The 19430-nt window shown below is 40.5% G+C and overlaps 1 protein-coding gene and 2 long non-coding RNA genes across 3 annotated transcripts; 2 read left to right on the top strand and 1 right to left on the bottom strand.

The window, feature by feature from the left end:
• Positions 3933–4490, bottom strand: LOC8070844 (flavonol 3-sulfotransferase). The gene has a single exon (XM_021463556.1). The coding sequence runs from the start codon at positions 4488–4490 to the stop codon at positions 3933–3935; it is 558 nt and encodes a 185-aa protein (XP_021319231.1).
• LOC110436143 lies at positions 4694–7402 on the top strand. The gene is made up of 4 exons (XR_002453845.1): positions 4694–5187; positions 5706–5837; positions 6290–7008; positions 7119–7402. It is a non-coding gene; the product is annotated as an uncharacterized LOC110436143 (long non-coding RNA).
• On the top strand, positions 13402–14611 carry LOC110436623. Its single transcript, XR_002454432.1, has 2 exons — positions 13402–13712; positions 14114–14611. It is a non-coding gene; the product is annotated as an uncharacterized LOC110436623 (long non-coding RNA).

The raw sequence follows: 19430 nt of genomic DNA on the forward strand, positions 1-19430 counted from the left end.
TGCATGTGGGTCCTGCCTGAGCTCAGCCCGTCCAAGCAAAGACCCGAGTCTAGCCATCCAATCCCATCCGTTAGTGGCGTCCGAGACGGCGTCGGCAGAAAAAAAAAGTCGACAGTGGCAGTAGGCAGTGGCGGAGCCAGAAATTAGGTATAGAGGGGGCCAGACATATAACATAGTAGAACTTCTAATAACATTATATATATGCCCGTACGTTGTATCAGGGTTACAAATTTTTGTCCATGTCTACATTGATCAGTTTGCAGAAAATAATAGAAAAAATCTAATAACCTTAGTGACCGGACGCATGAGCTCCAAAGAGTCAGTGGTCCTGTTCACTTGAAGTTATTAGGACTACTTTTCAACTATAAAATAGTGTTTTTCTCTTATAACAAATCAACATCAGCAACAGCTATTTTTCAACCAGCCAAATAGAGCAAGCACATGGATCTGGTTTTCATATCGGAACTGGGTAGGACGCACATGAATGAGTTTCGAGTGAAAGATGATTCGTATCAAATGCATGAGCAGGGTTCGAGACTTGGTACATCACCAGATAGATGATGATGCTATAGTCTTTTAAGGTGTAGAAGAGAAGAAATAGGTAGTAACCATGATTAAACCCTGTATGGAACACATGACTATTATATTTCTGTATTTTTTCATCTAAAATTTCTATATTGGTTTACACCTGATTATACCATAAGATTTAAAATAATGCTATTATTTTATTCTCCAAGTCCATGGCAATACCTGATTGTTCTATTCTACTCTGTCCATGCATTACAAATGCTCCAAAAGAATGGTCGTAGCCAAATATCTATATATAGAATAATAGCTTAAGACATATAGAATAATAGCTTAAGACATATTAGCGCTAATGAAACGAATGACAGCTGAAGTTGGGAGGGGCCACGGCCCCTGCTGGCCCCTCCCTGGCTCTGCCAGTGGCAGTAGGGATGCTGGTTGTTGACGGTCCTTAAGTATCAAATTTAATTATCAAATAAACAAAGAAAAGGATCCAAATGAAATCAACATCCAGACTTAGGGTTTTATTTGACAGAATTCCACGAGTTTTGGTGTTTGTCTATTTCTGCAGAGGGTTATCAGGAAATACGGAAGAAAGACCCACACGTCGGGATTACATAGAGATATTAACGTGCCGCGCAATTATCTTACATCTAGAAGACTCCAGAAGCTACGAGAACGAAGCGGAGGCAGAACGGGGCCTGGCCCAGGTCCCCCGCCCTGGAGACCAGGGCACCCGCCCTCCTCTGGAGTCCAATCAAGACTCTCTTTCGGGATTAAGCTCCACCGACCTAAAGGATCAAGGATAACCGTTCAATCAATATCGGTTTGATCCAACGGTCCATATTTACTTGGAAGGACTATAAAACCAGACCCCCTGGCCCCTGGAGGAGAGAGCCTCTCAACCCTAATTCATTATTCATCAAGGGAGAAGAAACCTCTGATCAAGCCTAGAGCCACCACATCAATTAGACATCTAGATTAGCATAGCTACATAGGATTAGAACTGAGTCAATCTTCGATTGGTTTCTGAATCTGTCAAGAGGATTCTTGGTAATTCTCTATTGTTCTTCAATTGTTCATCTTTGTTCTTTAATATTATGAATATGACTTTGTTCTACTTCAATATATTGGTTATGACTTTGCTCTACTTGTTTATATTCACAATTATATTGTTCTTAGTTTATCATAGTTATATACTTGGCTTAGTTAGATTGGATTTATATACATGTTTAGGATCATGTAGCGTTTATCCATCGGATCCATGGGTAAATGATAGATATTGTGTAGGCGTGGTGCTTATACCGTATTTATCTGCGATTGTACCCTATATGCCAGATCACGGGGTAGTTCGTGGTAGTGACAACTCCATTGATTCTTATATAGTCCCCCTCTCGTGTATTGGGCTGGCAGAGCAACATTATTACATGGGAGTGATTACGATGTTTCTCATATTCCTTGCTAATATCACTATGCATGGGCGTAGTCTTATCTCACAATGATTGCTAAGTATAATTGCACTAACTATGATATGCTAGACTGTATAGTTAAGAATAACTTAGAAAATATTCTTGTAGTTCGTTCTAATTCCATGCTAATGACTTGCTAGAATATCTAATTGAGGTGCTTATCATATTTACTATGTGGCTAAGTTATGCTTATCAGATTAATTATCTTTGTTACTATTCATTACTTTTATCCTTTATGTGACACTTATCCCTGTACGAAAGAGTTAGATAAATATTCTCAATTATACATGCAATGATAGATACTCAATCTTATATTCCATTCTATAATCAACATTGATGGTTACTAATCATTTTCCAGTGGTAAAAATATAAATAACGATACATGGAATACTTCCCGGTTAAAATGCTACATCGGTATTAATCTGTGCGCTTGCAGATCCCATTTGTTATTTATTTAGATGAGCAATTGTATATTTCAATACCGCGTCTCTCATGTCATGCTGCGGATGACAACTTGCCTTAAGTGGTATGAGGGATAGGTTTGACAGTTTTTGCGCCGTTATCAGAATTAGAAAACTAAGTCTACTTTTGTTAATGACGTTAAGAATATCCAACACTGGTGCTGAGCAGAGGCGGGCGCGACCGCGACGCGCGGGTCGTCGGTGGCGCTGACGAGTGCGAGGGGCCACAGCAACAAGGGAGTCGCCGGTGGCAGGAGGGGCTTCAAGTCTGACCCTTCCGTGGTGCCGGCACTCGACGAGTCCGTGCTCATCTCCGTGGCCGCAGGTCCCGTGAAGCGGTTCACCAAGGACGAGGCGTTCCGCGCCTCGCTGCGCGCCGGCATCACGTCGTGCCTCGGCGACTCCAACCAACGCGTCGTGCTGGACCTTTGCGTGCACGCGCAGACCGTCGAGCGCGCCGCGACAGAGGGTCTGGACCCGCGCGACCTGAAGCGCGCGTTGTTCAAGCTCCACAAGATGGCGTCGCTCAAAGGCAAGGACGCGGATGAAGTAACCGCAGAGGCGGGCGTTCCCTACCCGCGTCTCGCCGCGTGCGCGCACCTCTACATGTCCGTCGTAGAGGTCGAGGTCGGTCTTTTTTTTCCTGCCGACGCCGTCTCGGACGTCACTAACGGATGAGATCGGATGGGCTGGATCCGGGTCTTTGCTTGGACGGGCTGAGCCCAGGCGAAACCAGATGCAAAATAATAAAATAATTAATTTCTTTAATTAGGTGCTTTGATATTTGTGCAAATTTTGAAAAAAGAGAGTACCGGAGCAGGTGCCTTAAAAAATTGGGCAGGCACTTATGTGTTTTCCTTGCTTCGTCTAGTACAAATCGCGGCAAAACCTTTTCCATCCTTTCTAAAACAAAAATAATAAACCTCTAAATGGATGGCCTCTTTCATTAGGAAAAAAACTTAAAACAACTCGTTAAAACTGCATTTAAATTACCCACAATCATTTCAAAAGTAGTCACGTAAATTTTACATTGAAATTACTCGTCATTGTGATTATGAGGATAACCTAAAATTACTAGTGAATAATTTGCATTTTCAATTATCCATATTATTTATGTCCCTAGATCAAGTGAACATGTATATATACATTTTGCACGGTTTTGTAATCATGAAAATGTTTCCTTAGCAGATCACATACACTGTGACAATAGATTGTGTAAGTGGTTAAATTCTATGTCCTCACGGCCTAGAAATTTGTTCGGCATGTCAATGTGATGTATTCTGAAACAAGGTATAGTAATTTGCATTGAGGGAGACCTTGCTGCGCCACCGCCACACAAGCACGCTGCTAAATGCTAACTACTCCGCCAGCAGATTGCCAGCCTTGCATGATCTTGGTGCATATGCAGAGAGAAATCTTTATTTAATCTGTTCATGAGAATGTGTCACAAGCACAAAGTACACCAAATGGATTGAGATCACGCGAAAGAGAGGCCTGATCCACGGAGCCTCTCTTCCATGGCTGTGTCTAGACGACGCGCCATCTCAGGTGTCATGTGATTCGCCCAGTCTCCCGCCTCCCCTCTCCTGAAGTAGGAGTTGTTGACGAAGGCATCTTCACGGACGCCTTGCAGGGAGGATGACGACGACGATCCTGAGCCAATCCGGTTCACCTCTAGAACTTTCAGCTTCTCGAAGCTGCAGAGCCTCACCACGTCCATGGCGACCCCTGCTTCCTCCTCTGCCGGCGAGAACGGCCGTCCGAGAAACCGCGCCAGCTTCATGACGTTGCTGACTGGGTCGCGCAGCATTTCTTCGTACCTCAAGAACAACACCGTCTCCGGGCTCGCCTTGCTAGCGTTCCAGTACCCAAGCACATGGTCCCAGATCGGGCCGCTCAAGCAGCTTCCCTCGCAGGCGGCCTCGAACAGGTCGGCAAACGGAAGGTCGGGTCGAATCTTCCGGGCGAAGTGCCACACAGAAACCAGCATGTCCTTAGGCTCCCTGCCAGCAAGTTGAATTGTTGTGAAGAGCATTCAGTGATTATTAGCAGATATATATATATATACTATTAAGAGCTTAGGGCTTTCAATAATTATTGGAAGCCCCAACCAAAACCTATGTTTTCTGGTTGCACCAAACCAGTTTCAGTCCACCAGGCCGCTGGCCCATCTACCAGCCCACTAAACCCACCTTCTTGGGCACTATATATTCTCCAAAACCCTAATCCCACCCAGCCACCCTGGCCGCCACCCCTGCCATCTGCCGACACCACCCTCGACCGCGGCTCCCCATCCCCAATTCGCGACGGCGCACCATCCTCGGCCACGATCCGCGGCGGCGTGGCACCCTTCCCCAGAGCGGCCCCACCCCGCGCGAGCGCATGGTTTCGTCCCGCACCGGCGGTGAGCACGGCCGCGCCTCCCAGCTGCGATGGTGCAGGCCCCCATCCACCTGACGGTGGCCTGCCTAGCGCGCCATGACGTCAAGGCAGCGACCGAGATCATGGTGGCACGACGCGACCTACGCTGAAGATGCCCCTCGGCGGCGGCGCGACCATGGTACTCCGTGGAGGTGCTGGCGTGCGGTGATCCAGATGGAGTTTTGGCAGGGACAACCATGATGACCCGCAGCGGTGGCAGCATCTTTTGCCGAGGCGGTGGTCGTGGAAGTCGACCTTCTTTGGCTGCATCCTGCTCACTCGTTCCTCGCGTCGGCATCTCCTGCTCAACGGTATGTGATGGTGGACCCCCCCTCCCCTCCCCTTGCAGATCTTGTAGTGTGGTAGCTGACTGGAGTTTCAATGGCTACAACCAGAGCGCACATCAATCTCATCTTTGGACTGACTAGTTTGTAGCTGTTGCTTATTGGTGCTCGATGACACGCCCTGCTGCTGTTCAATCTTGGATGAATGATTATTAGTTTGCATCCGAAAGGGCCTGCAAAGCCACTACAAGATTTTATATTTCCTTATTTTCTTAATCTATTCAAGGCACTACAGGATTTTATGCAATTTAGAGATGGATAGAAATTGAAATCTTAATGCATAGAAATAGACTTCTTTTTCATATAAGCTTGAGAATTTTCTATGCTTAACCTTGATATAGTATGAATTAAATTGAAATTTTAATTTTTAGGTGTATAGAAATTGAAATATTAATTTCTTAGATGCATAGAATCCTTATGGACGCATTTAAAATGTTCATATTTAGTCTTGACTCTATGAAATTTGATTGCTTGTATTTTTTCAGATTTGGAACATAAGGTTTGGCCCACCTACAGGCCCCCACATTGATGAGGCCAGCCGCGTGGCCCTCGACGCGCACAGATTTGGTCACGATGGGGCTTCATCTGACTGCAGCCGCCCCCCCTATTAATTTTCAGTATGCTCCACTATGTTAATTTCTATGCATTTTTAATTTTCTATACATTGTTAATTTTCTTAGTGAAATTGATTTTCTACGTATTGTTAATTTCTTGTATGCTCCTCCATGCTAATTTCTATGCTTCATGTATGATGGATGGTGTTAGTTGGAGATGAGTTCGGCGATGGATGTGGATGGATTGTTCTATGCATTGTTTGGCATTTGGGTTCTATGCATTGTTCTTCTATTAATTATACCCCCATGTTAAGTTCTTGTATGCTCCCTCTTGTTCATGTTTCTATGCACCCACTCAGTGATTTAGGGGGAGCATTCTCGCCTTCTAGGCTTTGGTCGCATGCTCCTTTCAGCCTGATCCACTCTTGACTATATGTTCTGTACTTCACGAGTTATTAGGTTTTTACACATTCAAATTCACCTTGACTATGAAATTTGATTGCTTTTTTTTGTAGATTTGGAACATGTGACTAGAGGCAAGGAGGATCCTACACCTACTGCTGCAGCTCCCCCAGGCTCCCCATGTGTTCTATGCTTGATGAGTTAGGTTTTTACACTTTTAGATCAAGCCTTTGACTATGAAATTTGATTGTTTTTTTTTGCAGATTTAGAATACGACACATATCAATTTTGTGTGCTTGCATTTCTTGATTGTTCAAATTATTCATGCTTAGTTTTATTCATGCTTAGGTTTCTACGTAATTTTGATTTAGAAAATTGATGTATCCCGCGAGAGACACCTGGTGAGTTTCTATGCATGTGGATGGATTGTTCTATGCATTTTTTGCATGCTGATCCGGAGGAAAGTAATAGTTTTTATATTTGCATGTATAGATTTAGATGCATGGTGAAACTTTGATTATGCTTAGTTGTATTTGTTTCCACCCTAATTGATTTCAAATTCTAAATTTTGAAGAAGTCTGTATACATTGTGGAGCACTCTTTTATGCACTGTAGAACAATTCGACATATATTGTTTGAGTAATTATCTCTATGTACCTACGCAGTCTTGGATTTTTGGTTCAGATGCATTGTGGAGCACTTTTCTCTACACTGTTAGAATAATTATCTGCGCACAATTCTTCTATGCTTAGTTGTATGGGGTTTATCTAATTTTTGGTTGCAGCTTGGATGAATAGGTGGTTTGCATGAAATGAAAAAGCTATCAACGCAAGTAAGCAGGATTTCTATGCTTTGATTTTGATTTTTTTACGCATTTCTTTGACATTATGTGTAATGAATAAGTTTTTGTGCAATTGACTTTGGATCTTTATGGCTTCGTAGGTTTCTATGCTTGATGAATTAAGATTTTACACATTCAGAACCATTCAGGTGGCAAGTTCGATGGAAGATAGCAAAGGAGCAGCACAACGCGGCCAAGGATTTTTTTCATTTTATTTGTTTAATTTAGTGTTCTTATGCTTGTATGCATAAATTTCTATACACACAATGGAGCACTTCTATGCATTTTTGTATTCTTAATGCTTGTGAGCATAAGTTTCTATACATTGTTGGAGCAGGTCTATGTTGTTTTTATGCAACAATAAATTCACTTTTTATTCATCAAATTATTAAATTCTTTGTAATGCCAGCACGAAAAATATTTAAGTGTATCTTGATCATTGAATTTATGAATATGGTAGTTTATCACGTGCTATTTTTTTAAAATTTTAAATTTTTGAGAAGACGAGATCGTCCTTATGTTTTACGTGTGCGGTTTTCATGTTCTATGTGTTTTGTATACATTGTTTTCTACATTACTTATGCATTCTCTCTAGAACGCAAGGTGTGGTTGGACGCAGTCACGATTTTTCAAATCAATAATATGCAGGAGGGAGGGTTTTTACGCAACAATGAAATTATTCTTATTCACCAAACCACTAATTTCTATGCAACGTTGGCGCCAAAAATTTTTCTACGCATTTTGACTATTTGATTCTATGCATCTAATCGTCATCACGTGCCATGATTCAAATCACGGTTGTGTAAGATGAAATGTCCATCTCGCGGCTTTAGATGGTAACAAAATTAATATTTATTCATCCAACCACTAACTTCTACGTAACGTCAGCACCAAAAACTTTTTGTGCATCTTGGCCATTGATTTTATGCATCCAATCGGTCATCACATACCATGATTCAAAAGTCAAAGTTTAGAGAAAGACGAGATCATCTCCATATTTTACACGTCCAACCTCTATGTTTTATGAATTGTTCCTATGTTAGTTATACACCCTATAGTGAGGAGCATGATATTGGTGGAGGCAATTACGGTGGTTTCGTGGAATATCTATCTGGCAGAGAAGTTTTTATGCGATAACAAAATTAATTTTTATTCACCCAACAACTAATTTCTATGCAACATCGACGTAAAAACGTTTTTTACGCATCTTGATACTTGATTCTACGCATCCAATCGGCCATCACGTGCTATGATTCAAATTTAAAATTTATGAATTTTAAATTTTTTCAAAAAAATATTCACAATGGATCTTGAATCATGCACAAAAATATCAGGAGTTTAATGGTGAAAACCGTTTTTGAATCAAAAGCTTCATTGAGGAATTATTAAGAAAAAATGGACGAGATTAGAATGGATGCATACATGACTGCATGTGTCAGCTTGTGTCAGTACGTGTCAGGTGCAGTTAGGTGGAACGACTAACTCGCAGAAAGGTTTTGGTAACGAATTGATTTTAATTCATACAACCACTAGATTTTATACATTGTTGGAATAAAAAACTTTCTACGCAGTCTGCCCTAGGATTTTATGCGTTCAATTGGTTGGGTCCCCAAGGAGTCCACCACCTGCGCGCATGTCAACTCCGTAGTGGGTTAGGTGGGACGGCTGGCTGGGGCTTTCAATAGCTATTTGTAGCCCTGGGCTCCCAATATACCAACCCCCACGTGATAAACTACCATATTCATAAATTCAATGATCAAGATACACTTAAATATTTTTCGTGCGGGCATTACAAAGAATTTAATAATTTGATGAATAAAAAGTTCGATGGAAGATAGCAAAGGAGCAGCACAACGCGGCCAAGGATTTTTTTCATTTTATTTGTTTAATTTAGTGTTCTTATGTTTGTGTGCATAAGTTTCTATACACACAATGGAGCACTTCTATGCATTTTTGTATTCTTAATGCTTGTGAGCATAAGTTTCTATACATTGTTGGAGCAGGTCTATGTTGTTTTTATGCAACAATAAATTCACTTTTTATTCATCAAATTATTAAATTCTTTGTAATGCCAGCACGAAAAATATTTAAGTGTATCTTGATCATTGAATTTATGAATATGGTAGTTTATCACGTGGGGGTTGGTATATTGGGAGCCCAGGGCTACAATTAGATATTGGAAGCCCCAGCCAGGTGACTACTCCACCCAACCCCCACGAAGCTGACGACACGCATGCAGGTGGGGACCCCTAGAGGCCCAAACGTTCGGATGCATAAAATCCTATGTCAGGCTATCCAAAAAGGTTTTTATCGCGACAATGCATAAAATCTAGTAGTTGTATAAATTAAAATCAATTCGTTACTGCATAAAAACTTCTCTGCAATCTGGACGTTACACGTGACACCAGCTTGACATAGACTGACACATAGTGACACATGTCTGCATGCGTGCGCCCACTCTAATCTCTTCCGTTTTTTCACGATAATTTCTCAACAAAATATCCGATTCAAAAACGGTTTTCACCATTGAACTCCTGATATTTTTGTGCACGATTCAAGATCCACTGTGAATATATTTTTTTTTAAAAAAATAAAATTCATAATTTTATGCACTATGAGACAGTTTTATGCATTCGTCTACGAATAGATCATGTGAGTGAGAAACATAGAGACGACCTTGTGTTTTTCAAAATTTGAAATTTGAATCATGACACGTAATGGCCGATTTAATGCATAGAATCACTGGTCAAAAATACGTAGGAAATTTTTTTGCGCCAACATTGAATAGAAATTAGTGATTGGATGAATAAAAATTTTGTTACCACATAGAGATCTTGTCTTCTTCAAAATTTAAAATTTGAATGGTTGGCACGTGATGACTGAGTAGGTGCGTAGAATCAATAGTCAAAATGCGCATAAAGGTTTTTAGTGCTACGTTCCATATAAATTAGTAGTTGAATGAATAAAAATTAATTCTGTTGCTACATAAAAACCTCTCTATGAGATGGACATTCCACCTAACACAACCATGATTGTCTGTAACAACATCATGCTTCCTGTTATAGAGGCCTATTATAACCAACACCGTCACTACCTATACCCACACCATTCTTTGCACCAGGATATGTTTATTTAATAGAGCAACAATGTATAGAAACCTTACACCATACTTCCCTCTAGGGGAATGAAACATACAAAACACTACACACTAGATGTGGAATAATGTTCCTAGCTCACAACATGCATAGACACTAAGTCAACCAAATATTGAAACCCAACAGAATTTACATAGAAACCAATAATTTCACTCATGTCATCCAAGCATATAAACACAACATATGAAAAACTAACTTTTTACATTAACCCATCAACTATATTGAATATCACACTACGCCACCGTCACAAGCCAAGGAAATTGTGGACGTCGCAAGCCATGTCCTATGATGTCCGAGCCGCCATTGACCTCACACCAAATAGAGGAATCCTTTCGATCATCCTACACCACAACAAAGACATAGAAATATGTTTGAGCAAGCGCAAAAACCCTTACGGTGGTAAAGAAACATGTTTTAGTACGTGCGAAAACCTTATAGCTGCAAGAAACACATAAACATGTCTTAGTAGGCACAAAACAATGTAAAACACCCAATAAAATCCTACCCTGTGGGAGATTATTTTATCCAAAATCATGCCAACCCCAAACCGAACCTGAATAGTAAACAAGACAAATTTTTGTTCTAGTCAGATAATGTGCTCCAATAATGCATAGAAATGTCGTTCGATAATGTATAAAATTATGCTCCAATAATACATAGATTTTTTTTTAAACAATGTATAAAAAGAAGCATGAATTACTAATGATCATTAATTGTCTAGTATTTTTAGAAATTAATATTGACCATCATAAATAAATATTTTAATTAATTAGATTGCCAAATCATAATTTAGTATGCATAGAAACTTATGTATGCAAGCATAAAAATAGTGTCTCTAAATGGATTCATCAAATTACATAGAAAACCATGTTTACTAGAGATGTGGGGAGGGCACCGTTGTTGGATGCAAGATGGGGACCATGGTCACTGAGGAAGAGGCGCAGCTGCCATTACCGAAGATGTTGGGGAAGGGGTCAGGGGCTCGACGCTCATGGCCTGGGCTTGAAGCCACGACACTGCCGCATCACAATTGAAGAAATATGTCCCAACATTAAATATAAATGTGCTCTAGCAATGTATAAAATTATATTCCAACAATATATAAAATGTGCTCCAACAATGTATATAAATCCACATAATTTCTAGCTTACACAATGGCTCAAGAAGCATAGAACCCAATACAATCCTCCCCAGTGGGGGATTATTTTATCCAAAACCATGACAAACACATCCCAAAAACATTATTCTCACTTTGGAGACTTATAATTAGGGCCTGTTTAGATTGGGAATGGAAATTTTTTGGGTGTCACATCGAATGTGTCGGAAGGATGTCGGGAGGGGTTTTTACAAACTAATAAAAAAATAAATTACATAGCTCGTCAGAAAACTGCAAGACAAATTTATTAAGCATAATTAATCTGTCATTAGCATATGTGGGTTACTGTAGCACTTAAGGCTAATCATGCAGTAACTAGGCTTAAAAGATTCGTCTCGCGATTCTCAACTAAACTGTGTAATTAGTTTATTTTTTTATCTATATTTAATGTTCCATGTATGTGTCCAAAATTCGATGGGATGGATGAAAATTTTTTTGTGGGGAACTAAACAGGGCCTTAATAGAGGAATAATGCATAGAATACAAAATACTGTCCTTTCTAGGGGATTACTGTACTAGAATCATGGCGGCAACCCAAACAGTGTATAGAATTGTGTACCAACAATGTATAGAATTTGTGTAGAAGTGTACATAAAACTATTACAATAATTTATGTCAAAGTGTTCTAATAATGCATACAAGTGTGCTCCAACAATGTATAATTGTGTAGAAATGCACAGATAACTGCTCTAACAATATATAGAAATATCCTCAAAAAATCACAAAGCATATATTTTTCTAGAAATAGATGTCGAGATACTTGCAAATAATCTAATTTACAATTTGTATTTAAATCATATATACACACAATCATAAATGAAGTAATAAAAATTTAACATACAAGGTATTGCATGCCGCCAGGAGTTCGATTTAACAGGTTGTGTGTATAGAAAGTTAAGTATGTAGGCACAAAAATAATGTCTCTAAATAGACGCATCAATATTACATAGAAAACCATGTTTACTAGAGATGTGAGGAGGACGTTGTTGCTGGAGATGCGAGATGGTTACCATGGTCACTGAGGAAGAGGCGCCACTGCCATTGCCAGAGATGTTGGAGAAGGGATCGGAGGCTCAGCGCTCATGGCCTGGGAGGGCTTGAAGCTATGACACTGCCACATCATAATTGAAGACGTGTGCGAAACACAGAAATATATCAAATATATCAAATACGCATAGAAAATCATTTTTTGACCGAGGCATGTGCAACGTCTTCTCAAGCTTCTTGCCATCTTGCTCCTTCGGCTCCACGACCTCGGCACTTGGGCGAGCTATGGTGCTCCCAACCACCGCTCCTTCAGCTCCAGGGGATCCTGCTGTTCGGCGTCCCTGTCGCCGACAGCGTCCTTGAACGGCACCGGCGCCGTAGGTCCGGCAGGAACGACGCTAGTAGAGGCCATGCTAACCAGTTAGGTTAGGCTTTCGAATGATTTTCTTGCACGTCGCCCGAAGATTTAATTTCCAAGCTGTAGCTGATGTAGTATCATATATATATATATATATATATATATATATATATGAAATTTCCTTTCTACACCGACGTGTAGCTACTCCGACTCGGTAGTACACGCACGCGAAATATCCCGCAGGCAGACGCATGTAACGGCAATGACGGCGTTCCATCGATGTCGCTCGTGTTTACAGAAACTTTCGTGGGTGAAAATAAACAAACCCGTTAATCCAAAGTATATAACAAAATCAACCATCATTTACGGCATCCACAATGCTCGAACTTGAGCCCGTCCCCGCTCCATGCTGCCGCAGCTCATATTCCTCTCCTCCCTCCACTGCAGCTCGTATTCCTCTCCTCCCTCTCCCTCCACCTTCAGTCCCCACCGGAGATGCAAGCATCGCCACCGTCGAGGATCTAGCGTCGCCTGTGGATCTAGCCGCAACGCCTCCTTCCCTGCCGAAGGCGGTGGCAGGGCCTCTCCCCTGGCGGATCTCCTCGGCCGCGGCGAAGTTGGTGATTCCTCCCGACCTCGACTTTACCAACGGCGGCGCTTCCACCCAGCGGCAATGCTCTCTTCTTGCTCTATTCCATGGTGTACCCTCCCCCCACCCCATGGATCTAGCGGCGCCCCCTCCTCCATGCCCTTCGATCTGGCGACGAGCCGCACCAGGGGCTGTGGCGGCGGGGCTTCCCTCTCCCGGCTGCAGCTGCGGTGGCTTCCTCATCTCCCCTGATGGCATCCACTTGAAGGAACTGGCATCCGGCGGCTCCATCCCTGCCGAGCAGTTCCGTGCCTTGTGCTGGCCGCATGCGTCGTCTCTGTCCTAGTAGCATGCTTGGTCCGGGTCGCGTAGTTGCCGAGCCAAAAGCATGCTTTGTGTGGCAGCACTGCCGCTGAGACAACGTCGATGGAATTAAGTTTGGTTGAGACAGTACGTCCTAATTTTTCCTGATATGATCCATTTGTTTACTGTAGCTTGCGAATCTAGGGCAATTGATTAGCATATTGGTACGTACTTTTTCAGGATTAGCGTATCTATACATACTTTTTCATATTAGTGTATCACTTGATACAATTTAGATTATTCTGTATCACTTTGATACTTGTCTTAAACCTAGTTATCACGGATACTAATTTGTTCCCTGAGAAAATTTTTCACATACTAATCCAAATTTGCATACTGTAGTAATCTCAATTCTTGCTATCTAAATTGGAAGACATATATTTGTTCTTCTACCAAAGTAGGAAAGTATGATATTATACTAATAAAGCTAGGTTCTGAAGATTTCCAAATAAGCAACATATGCAATTTAATAAAGTTAATTCATGCAGGTTGCGAACCTACGTTTTCTGAACTGATGGCAGCCAACAAAGTGGATAATTAGCATTGGAATACCTGATGAAGTGAACTTGCTATGTAGAGTATGAAGTATGTGTACATACAGTATATAATATTTGTATATACTTAGAATATGAAGTATGTGTACATACTTATATATATAAAGTACGAACTTTGATTATTTCCTTTCGGATGACTAGGAACAATATTCTTACTATAATCTGATCAAAGAATAGTACATCAATCGTCCAGGAGAGGATCTGCATCAGTGTAATCACGCTACTTCTTTCTTTTATCTATAGATAGATGAGAGTATCATCTGATACTCTTTTTTAGATGAGATCAAAACATCAATTGATAACTTTTAGATTTGAATATCCTCATATACTTCCTTTGTTACACTGAGCTATCACTTCATACTTTCTGGGATATGTTTGTACCACTAGATACTTTTTTAGATTATAATTGCGGCACTTCTACATTGTTCTATATTTTTCTAAAGTGGTATATTATATGTTCACATTTTCTCTTTGTATTTGTTCATACTATTTTGGTCCAAATAACAGTACATACTACTACAGTATCCATGTATGTACACATACTCTCAGGAAACAAGTGCTCATACAGCAGTCCTAAAAAATGCGGACGAAAATACATACCCTAAAGATAAACATTAAAATATTTCTCTAAGTATATGGATATACTCCCAAATACAAGTGTATAAATATACTTATTTTTTCTTATTAAAGTATGCGTACATACTTGTTCACGTAAAACAATACAAATTAATATTAATATATACTCATTGTCCTTATTAAAGTATGCAACCATACTTCAAAAAATTAGATATATACACATACTACTATTTATAATGCACACATTTCAAAAAGATAGTAACTAATTGCATGCCAACCCAAGCAAATAATTTAAGCTAGATCCGTTTTTCATGGAAGTGATCAACATGTGTCAATGGATTTTTTTCTGATATACATACTTTCAACCCGACCCGTTAAACACTCCCTGGAGCCTTCCGTTAACGTCCGCAGGACTCCTACCCTCCCGTAAGTGCGAGTAGCTACTAGTACGAGTAAAAAACACTCGTCATATATATATATATATATATATATATATATATATATATATATATATATATATATATATATATATATATATATATATATATATATATATATATATATATGACGCGGTCACCTGTGACTGTGAGAGCACCTACACCACAGTACGGGAGGCCTTGTTTAGTTCGTAAAAATTTTCAAGATTTTTCGTCACATCAAATCTTTGGTCGTATGCATGGAGCATTAAATATAGACAAAAATAAAAATTAACTGCATAGTTTTTCTGTAATTTGTGAGATGAATCTTTTAAGCCTAGTTACTCCGTGATTGGACAATGTTTGTTAAATAAAAACGAAATGCTACAGTACCCAAAAACAAAAAAATTGCGAACTAAACAAGGCCAAGCACGGCAGTACATCGGGTTGAGCACAGGTAAAGCTATTTTTGTACTAAAGCATGTGCTCCCACTCTCTCTATCACTGGATTCGCATTGAGAAGTGTGCAAACACTACACATCTCAATGCGAATTATTCCATACTTGCCTCGTGCATAAAATTTAAACTCCATCAATATTACCTTCAAGACATGTTGTGGTTGGTGAAGACCACTGTCCTTAATTCTTTGTGAAACTCCACGGCACAAACATTTTCTGGGTTCAGTGCGGGCAAAAGTGACAGGGGGAATTAGTCTGTTGTGCATAGTGTTAATTAGCCATTATATTTTTTTTCTAGTATAATATAAACTGATCGACAACTCGGTGGTTATTGGGTCTGTTCTTTTTCAGAAATAGATAATGTTCCACGCGTTTCTGCTTGGAGAAATTTTGTATTACTATATATAGAGGAAATTATTGCGTACCTAATAAGCACGATCCTCCTGTAAAGAAGAAACCAATTGGCTTGGGACCTAAAACTTTATGCATCAATATTCTCCAACATCGCAATGGTTAAATATGTTGTCAAAATTCTAAACCTACGACAACTATATGTCAAGGGTTAATTCATTAACTATGGAGGGACGGCTGAGTTAGAAAGAACCACCAGTACAAAGGCATAATGTACAGGTGGCTGGTAATCTATTTCTACTTATGTTTTTCAGCACCGCCTGCGCTGGAGGCTAGTAGAAATGTATCATTTCTACGAGCGGGTAACTAAGAACCGCCTGTAGAAATTCATTTCTACAGGCGGTTCAGTTTCTATAGGCGGTTCATTTCTACAGGCAGTTCAGTTTCTATAGGCGGTTCAGTTATGTGAACCACGTGTAGAAATATTTTTATAGAAAATACAAAATCGACTTTTAAAAATAGAAAAAAAAGATTTTAATTACAGGAAAGGCAAGTCGTGCTTTTTTCATGTAAAATCACGTGCTTCGCGGCCCGTGAGATTCGAACATGAGACCTTGCCATTATGCATAGCCTCCTCTACCACTCCACCCATCACTCAATTATGTCTATATTAGAGTTTAGTTCCCCACATATTATCCCAAACCAAACATATATTGATTATTTGAGGCCCTAAACGGATTCCAATGGAAAAGTTGTCAACTATAAAGTTTCATAACTTTTCAAGACCTACAACTTTTATATTGGTAGTTTTTCCATCCAAGGACATTTACAAAATTTGAATTTCAAATTTAAGAAATTCAAACGTAGTTTTCGGCAACAAGATGATGTCAAATGAAAAATTATCAACTACAAAGTTTCATAACTTTTCGAGATCTACAACTTTCATTTTGACAGTTTTTTCAAACGAGATCATTTGAAAAACTCAAAAAATTCAATTTCAAATTATTTCTACAGGCGGCTTTCTTAAGAAACCGCCTGTAAAAATATGATTTTTACCGGCGGTTTCTTAGGAGACCGCCTGTAGAACTACATGATTTCTACAGGCGGTTTTGTTAGAAAAACCGCCTGTAGAAATATGATTTTTAGTGGCGGTTCCTTAGGACAACCGCATGTAGAAATGCATGATTTCTACATGCGGTTTTGTTAGGAAAACCGCCTGTGAAAATACATCTTCACAGACGGTTGGTAGTTCTGACACCGCCCTTTTTATACCACATGCGCGTGATAACTACAACCGCCTGTGGTATAAAAAGGGGGCGTCGGCGTTGTACTCTTTTCTACTAGTGAACGCCCCCTGCCTCGCATGCGTCCTGGCGGGCCTCGCCACCACTGCGGCAGCTGCGCCTCTCCCCCACCCAACCGCACCCCGTCTCCTGCCCCTCCCCCACGTCCCCATCCCCCCACAACCCCCTCCATGTGCGGTGGTTTGTCCTTCCGGCTCTCCAGGTGGCTGTCCACCCCCAATCGTCTCCCGCCTAGGGGGTGGTGCTATGCCGCCTAGCATGGTGAGCACCGTCGCCGTGTGGAGCTAGTTTGTAGCGCCACGAGTCTCAGCGTGTTGTTGTCACCCATGGCCATTACGGTCAAGGTTGAGTCTCAATGATCTCTGTAAGTTCCCCTGCTTCTGGTGGCTCTGCTCCCTACTTTTGTCTCTTATCTGAATGACCATGTCTTCAAGTTTGTCATCTCTACTAAGCTAGTTGGGTTCTTCCTCTGCCATCTTCAATCCTTTTCTTGTGAGGTGTTCAAGCTCAGTGTTTATCTGTGGGGTTCTGGAGGTCTGATCCTTTGTCAGGAGTACAAGCAGTTCCTAACTAAAGAGGAATTATCCTAGTCGATGGCTCATTGCCATTCCTCTGTAACCCTGGCCGTGCAGCGTTCTTATGACGAAGTGGCCAAATCACCAGCGCATCTTGTGCCACTTACTGGTGCTAATTGCATTCATGTTGGGTCAAGAAAGGACCAGGTTTCTATTTTTAAGAGGATTTTGTTACCTAGAGTCTCTATCTTTCAAAGGTTTGAGCCCAATGTTCATGAAGAAAGGCACAAGGTTTCTAAAGAAGAAATGGTTTTGGGGGTTTGTCAGTGCTGTCCTTGGTGCCTATCCACTAGCCACCAATGTGAAGCTTGTCGATGGATGATTCTGTGCTATGCATGCCATGAGTGATGAGGACATCACTCCTTTAGATGCACCCACTAATCCTTCCACCAATATGCAAGGTCCAATGACCTAAGCTCGAATGCACCAATTAGATTTTGCGGTGAGCTCATTCTTAAGTGATCTTTTTCATATTATCGAGAATAGATTACTATCTAATGATGTTATTTTCCTTAGAAACATTAGAGAGGCTGATGAGGAAGTTGAAGGAAGCAATGGAGGCAAAGATGACCAGCTAAGACGTGTAACAGAAGCTAGAGGCCCAGTGCAACTTGAATTCAAGTTTGCCTCGGCCTCTAGGATGAGTCTATCATAAAACTAGTCATACAGACACATCTAGACTCTATTTTCAATGGTGCATATATGGATGGAAAGATAATTTGATAAGGATTCAGAATCAATGGGAATTATCAAAACAAGTCAGCATCCCAAATCTATCCAAGTGTTGTCACCATATGTGGTCCAATGGGCCGTGTATCATCTTTGAGGATGTTAGGTGAGGTCCTTTGTTGGTATTTATTAACGCACATAGAAAATTCTGCAAGTGCATGGATACTGTTATAGCTTTTACCCGAGAGTAATTCAGAGTATCATATTTACTAGTATACCAACTAGATTAAAGTAGGGGTAAGAGATAAATGATAAGAGTTATCTAAAATGATACACACACATAGGAGAGTTTCATGATAAAAGAGTAGTTTAGCTAAATTGAGAGGACAACAGGAGAGTTCAAGTTCCTATATACTTCTCTGTTACTTTGGTTCTATGATAACTAAAGCCTAGGTAGATAAAGTGATCATACTCAATAACATTTTGGAGTAGCAATACCTTTCTAACTCTCGAGGGAGTGAGAAAGTGTAGTTGGGGGAAGCTACCTAAAGCTCTGACACCAATCCTAATGTGATGGATTACAATGGCCTAACAGAGCTATCACCCTTGGGGCTACCACAACTAACCGTGAGATTGAGTGCAACCTCAGGTAACCTATAGTCTAGACAACATGTCTATTGTATGGATTATTATTCTAGTCACACATAATAACTATAGCACACAATGCAAGCAGATATCCAATGCTAAGATATGATAACTATATTACCCATACACATGAAACGCATAAAAGTAATAGAGAAGATAAATAGATTAAAGCATAAGAGATGAGGACATGACACCTAGGGATACGACCATTGATTATAATGTGTGCTCATTCCAACATTTGCATAGTGATTTTGGGT

This window comes from Sorghum bicolor, chromosome 6 (assembly GCF_000003195.3).
Source record: "Sorghum bicolor cultivar BTx623 chromosome 6, Sorghum_bicolor_NCBIv3, whole genome shotgun sequence".
NCBI lineage: Eukaryota > Viridiplantae > Streptophyta > Magnoliopsida > Poales > Poaceae > Sorghum > Sorghum bicolor.